This window comes from Temnothorax curvispinosus, unplaced genomic scaffold (assembly GCF_003070985.1).
Source record: "Temnothorax curvispinosus isolate PA1 unplaced genomic scaffold, ASM307098v1 QBEX01013236.1, whole genome shotgun sequence".
Taxonomy (NCBI): Eukaryota; Metazoa; Arthropoda; class Insecta; order Hymenoptera; family Formicidae; genus Temnothorax; species Temnothorax curvispinosus.
In genome coordinates, this window is record NW_020223016.1 from 638 (window position 1) to 6758 (window position 6121).

At 35.6% G+C, this 6121-nt stretch overlaps 1 protein-coding gene across 2 annotated transcripts; it reads right to left on the reverse strand.

Moving 5' to 3' along the window:
* Positions 1-208: 208 nt before the first annotated feature.
* On the reverse strand, positions 209-5153 carry LOC112463447. 2 transcript variants are annotated; one of them, XM_025029858.1, is made up of 2 exons: positions 4737-5153; positions 209-4541 (listed from the first exon to the last, which is right to left on the reverse strand). In XM_025029858.1, the coding sequence occupies exon 2, from the start codon at positions 2547-2549 to the stop codon at positions 381-383; it is 2169 nt and encodes a 722-aa protein (XP_024885626.1). In that variant the 5' UTR covers positions 2550-4541; positions 4737-5153; the 3' UTR covers positions 209-380. Both variants share the same exon structure in this region, with proteins under 2 accessions (XP_024885626.1, XP_024885627.1).
* Positions 5154-6121: the final 968 nt, after the last annotated feature.

Here is a 6121-nt window from a genome sequence, read left to right on the forward strand (position 1 = left end):
TAAATAGAATACTTTAAAATAGGAAAGGGAAAAACATAATAAATGACAATATATACAAGGTATATTTATCGATTATAAATATCTGTTAATATTTTCGTAGACGTTCTCATTAATACTTTTATAAATATCTGTTTTTTGCTTTATCAAGCAATAACTTTTATGAATAAAAAACAAAATTACACTTTATAAGGTACATTTTTAACGCAACTTAAATTTATCATATATAAAACGTTACGAACACAACATGGAAATACGGATGTACTTATAATTAGATACATAATGTTTAAACTTATTGTTAGCTGTTTTTGCATATATACACTAAGTTTCAGTCTCGAATTGCACAACGCAAAGTATTAAAATATATAAGGTATAATTACTGATTAGAAATACTTTTTAATATTGTCGTAAATGTTCTCACTAAGCTTTAACCCTGATAACACAAAAGAAGGACGTGAAATTGTAAGAACATAGTTTTTAATATTAATATACTCTTGAGTATTCATAGGCACAAAAATTAACTGTCTGTCTCTGTCGGTTTTATACCAATGACAAAGGACACCTATATCTTTACTGTTTCCTTCTGTTTTTGCAAAACTCTTTGAATATTCGATAGATTTCCACGTTTTGCCATTTGTATACGCGAAACTAAGAATATGACCAATATAGCACTTTTTATTATTTAATCTTTTAAATAAGCACCAATCACCGATAAATATTTCATCACATTTTTTGTACTCATCATTCCCTTGTGCAAAACGCGATTTTTGTATATATGTAGTTAATTCAGATTCTCTAACACGCTGTAATCTGTCGCTGCTTAATTTGCACGAGTTTTTACTTAGAAGCCAACATATTGATGATTTCCTTACTATTAATTCCTTGCCATAGGAATCGGTTACGATCGTGAAAGGACTGTCAGGCTTAATTTCTGTTGTTATTTTGTTGAAATTAGTTAGTTCTAAACTACCCTGAACGCACGAAAGTGTCGTTAAGTCTTCCAATAAATCAAACTCTTCATTATCTTCAGTCTCATTTACTGAATTTATTTCATTAGAATTGGACGATAAAGATACATTATTATCTTTTTCTGTACAAGATGAATCTACAGTTAAATCATCAGAATCAATAATATGAATGTCATGTATGATTCTATTTTCTGCATCCGATATGGGTACTGTCATACCTAGTAATGATACCGTGATGAAAGCATCTTGTTTTGCTGATTCAATAGTATATTCCATTTCATTCAAAGAGGGAAGTTCAAATGTTGATTTATTGGAACATAAACTTGATTTTTGAGCGCGTGGAAATTTATATCCTTCAGTTGATACGTTAGAATTACTTGTTGATATGTCACTTTGAAGTTGGATACGTCTAACTCTGTGGATAGCCTCTAAAACACTACAATTCACTATACTTGAAAATGTAGAACTTGTTGAACGCAAATGCCTAAAGAAATCTTCACACGGTTGACTGCTGAATTGCCAGGGTAAAAATAGTTCGGGAGAATCAATTTCTTTCAGTAACTTTATAACATCTATCAAACTTTGTGCGTTTATCTCGATACATAAATACGCATTTAAAGTTATAAAATTATTAGTTATGGAATACTGTGAATTTGCGTGTAGCCAAGCTCTCCATAAGCGTAGAAAAAAAACACAATACCATATATTATAAATTCGTTCTAATGGGCTTAATGTTTTACTTAAAAATGCACTCAAACACAAGCGGATAACGTATAAATACGTTACAGTTCCTTCACTTTCCGGAACATGTTTTTTTAATAGCTCGGAGACTTTAGAATCTGATATTTTTAATACTGAAGGAAAGTTTATTTTATCTTTTAGGGATAAATCTTTTCGAGTTAAACAATGTTTGTCCTTTGGAACTGTGTCTATCAAAATATGCAAGTGACTAGCTGAGACTAAATAATTTCCCATTGGCAATACAATGGAATTTTTCAGCATTCTTGTTTTGAGCTTGGTGCCAATATGCACAGTATCCTGTATACAAATAATTTGTGGTAATGACTCAAAAGTGCATTGTAATGCAGGAGGAACTTGATTAGTTTCACAAGAATTTTTTTGTTTAAAAACACCAGTATTTGTTTCAATTCGCATTGCTCGCAATAACCGAGGATCACCATCAGAAGACATACTTAGAACTCTTATACCTGCATCCTTTAAATATTTAACAGTGTAAGACCATCGCTTAATAACATTATCAGCTTTGAATTTATTGTCAGTACTGTATAAACACAAACAAAAAGAAGGTGCCTGATATGCGAGCGGTTGTGCAATTATTACATATAATAAAGTGGCAGGACTATTAGTACTGAAGTATTCTTCTATCTTTTTAGCACAAGTAGCTGTAAATGAGTGTGTTACAGGCATTCCATCATTGTTCAACGGTAAAGGAAAACCAACGAGTTGATTCGATTTAGAGTCATATTGAATACGACCGGTTATTCGGGTTGCATCTTCACTTAACCATACATAAAATGGTAGTTTTCTCATGTGTAAAAACTTTTCTAATTCCGTAACTCGCATATCACCTTCTATTATTATACAACCCGAATTATCTAACGTACGACTTACTGTATGTACTCAAAGAAGGTAAGGGCAAGTTCGCAGATAATGTTTCATACAACATTCGACCACCGATAACAAATAAATAAGTTGCGAAAAGCTTAAGTGTATCATCGTATCGCTGTCCCCCCTTCTTTTTGTTTGTGTTAGAAAGAGCAGTGTTCATTAATTTTTTTAAAAATGAGGTTTGCGTTTCATTCGACTCATATATATCATGGTTTGCAGTAGAATTATCTGAGTGTTTTTGTTTTTCCAGAAAATGTTTAATAGAAATATTTAATTCTTTATTTCGATTAATTTCAACATCTAAACGATTGAGCACAAGAAAGTAACATGAAATTTGTGGTTGAGTTTCATCTACAGAAGAGAACAATTTACGCATGTTTCTTTCTGATCGCGATCGAGAATTATTAGTAGTACGAACATTTTTTAGAGAAATTGTTTTTTCGAGATGATTCGTTCGATAATCATCTCGATCTACCATTCCCCCGATTCTCCCCAAACACTAGGAATTTTATTAAGCTCTTCGTTATACAAACTATCTACATCCTTGCTGACATCATTTAGTGATTTAGACGTTGATGGTAAAGATTCATGGGTTGTTGGATTTTTAACTGTTTTATTAGACGCGGAAAATGATTCAGTCAATCGTTTAGATTCCTCCATGCCTACAGTTTTGACAATAGATTCTGAGTCTTGTTCAGGCTTATCCTCGTTTGTCGTTTTATCTGAAGATTTTGAATGACGTCCAGAATCCAAAATAGAGTCATGCATCGGATTATTGGTTAAATCAATTAAAAATGTATCGGTAATATTTACGGGCCTTGTTACGGACGAAAGCACCAACTCGTTATTAACAATAGTTCCTTCTGCAATCACAGCTAATGTAGGATCATCAGTATGTTGACTTTCGTTAGATATATCGCTGGATATCTTAAAAGATTCCTTAATTGACTTAACATTACTTAAAGCCGCCTTTTTCTGTCCAGCAGATTTTTTATGAGTCTCGATATGACGAGCAAAATTTGAAATTATCCATCTGCTTCCGACTTTTGTAAAGTTAACAAGTATTGAACATAACGGGCATGTTACACAAGCAGAATATGTAAATGCTTTGGAAAGACCATTTTCGTCATAACTATCTTTTACGGATATCTTTACTTTTGTAGAGCACTTTAATTTCTCCCGTATGTCTTCGCTTACGTTCTCATTTGATGTATACTTTTTATTTAAGTTTTTAATAAGCGTCTCTACTTTCTTTCTTTCAGTTTCAAGATTAACATTTGAACTTTGATCGCTTTGAAGTGGTAACACATTTTTTTGTAAATTTGATTTGTCAACTGCGAGTTTCGCTTTCTTTAGAGATGGCTCATCGAGAAAAACTTGAGATGGCTTTGACAATCTCCAGTTATCTGGTGGCATTTTTTTAACTATTTCAACTAATGCCAGTATCAATTGCTTGTCACCTATCATGAATCGAAATTTTTCTGGCCTTTTCTCAAATAAACCAAAGTACGCTTTTAAATCTGCATTCGGTTCAATAAAATCTTGCATTTCATTTTTTGCAAAATTTTCTAGTTCACTTATCATTGATTCAGTGATTTTTTTGAAAGATATTGGATTATCTAAATTGTTAAAATGCATAACGTTTTTGATGTAGTTAGGAATAAAAACTCCATGTGTTGTTTCCAGAATATCCCAAAAGTTTTCAACAAAATTATCCTGACGAGCCATTTTGCAATCAATTTTCTTAAACTGAAGTAACCAAGTAAAATCTCGATTTATGTAATGTTATGATTTTACAAGTGACCATGTATATTAGTTGAAATATCTGGTTCAGTACGCCGTGGTTTACGTCAACATCATCGCTCCTAGACAGTAGGTATGCTTCGAGTTCTTTCTTGGCAGCCTTACAATGTTCCAATGATCTGGATTATTAAGCCGTGGTTTAAGCTGAAATTATACAAAGAAAATTCAAGAGAAAATCAGTCTCTTATCGCGCATTACTATTGGCGCCCCGTTACTCTCACCCGGTTACTATCGCGCTCCACTCGCCCCGATGGGCCACCTTCTCCGCCACGTTGGCAATCGCCCGCTCGCAAATACTCGCGCTTACGGTAATACGGCTCAAGGAGCTCGTCTACTTACATTTAACCTCTCCGTTTCGCGCCTTTCGTTTCGTCGTACAAGCTCTCACCAATAATCGAGCTTCCGTCACTCTCTCTCTCTCTCTCTCTCTCTCTCTCTCTCTCTCTCGTAATGCACGCCTAGCACAGCTTCACGGCAGCCTCTCTCCCTCGCAAACACCCCTCGCACAGCTTCTGGCAGCCTCTCTCCTTCGCAAATACGCCTTGCACAGCCTGACGCAGTCCTCGCCGCGCACCCCTCGCGCAGCCTCCCGTAGCTTACTTCGTCCTTCGTCCAGTGCTCCTGGCACAGCTTCACGCATCCACCCTTCCTCGTAACGTACGCCTTGCACCGTTTCTCACAACCTCCTCTCGATCTTCGTACGTACGCTTGCACACCTTCTTCTTTATCTTCGTCACGAACTCTTCGCGCTTTCGATCTCTCCTCACACGTCACTTCTTTTCTTGTTTTTCCTTCAACTCGCGCTTCCGCGCCACCTCTCCTCGATTGGTCAGGGTTTAGCGTGACTGGTCTCTAGTTCCCGCTAGAGCTAGCGTCGGTAATTGCGGCCGCTTGTTTATCAGTTCCGATACAGACCAACTAATTTCCAGTGATTTCTCAAATGACTTTAACTGATTTCAAGTAATTTCTCAAGTGACTTCAACTGATTTCAAGTGATTTCAACTGATTTCAACTGATTTCCTCCGATTCATCCGATTTCATTCGATTTCATGTGATTTCATATGACCAACTGATTTCAAATGATTTCACAAGTGATTTCAACTGATTCCAAGCGATTTCCGAGTCAATTTCAACGATTTCAAATAAGGTGTACCAGTGATTCGCTAAGTGAATAACTCCTTGGTCCATATTATTTTCCTTGCGGTCGAAGAATAATGAACTGTGATTGGCCAATTCTTACGACTTACGACTTACAACACCCATTGTAGACCGGCCCTAATCTTTGTGCTCTGGCCTTAAATCTATATCATATTACGCATTGAAGACTGAAATTGCTTAAAGTTTGACTAATCGGGACAAAGAAATGTACACTTCAAAGCATATGTAGCACCAAATGGATTGCAGTTCTATTATTTTAAGCACGGTTAAGCAGGTAAAGCAGCTAGCGTTCGCCCAACGATTGGGTGCGTTCAGCAAATCAAGTTGCTTAGTATCAATCAAACGTGATTGGCTATTACTTTTAGAAACAATTAATCAACGCAGAATGTACAAAAGAAGATAATTCAGTAATTGTTCTTCTGAACGCCGCCATTGGTTGCAACGCTGTGTTGCCTCCTGAACGAGGAGGCACAATCGTTGAGTGCTCAATGATTCTTTAATATGATTGGTTCTTGCCTTCTTCTCCTGATCTAAGTGTAAAACCAATTATAATAAAGAATCACTGA

Bases quoted from the DNA above. Each gene is read 5' to 3' on its own strand.
- LOC112463447 (XM_025029858.1), bottom strand. From the start codon at position 2,549: ATGCGAGTTACGGAATTAGAAAAGTTTTTACACATGAGAAAACTACCA.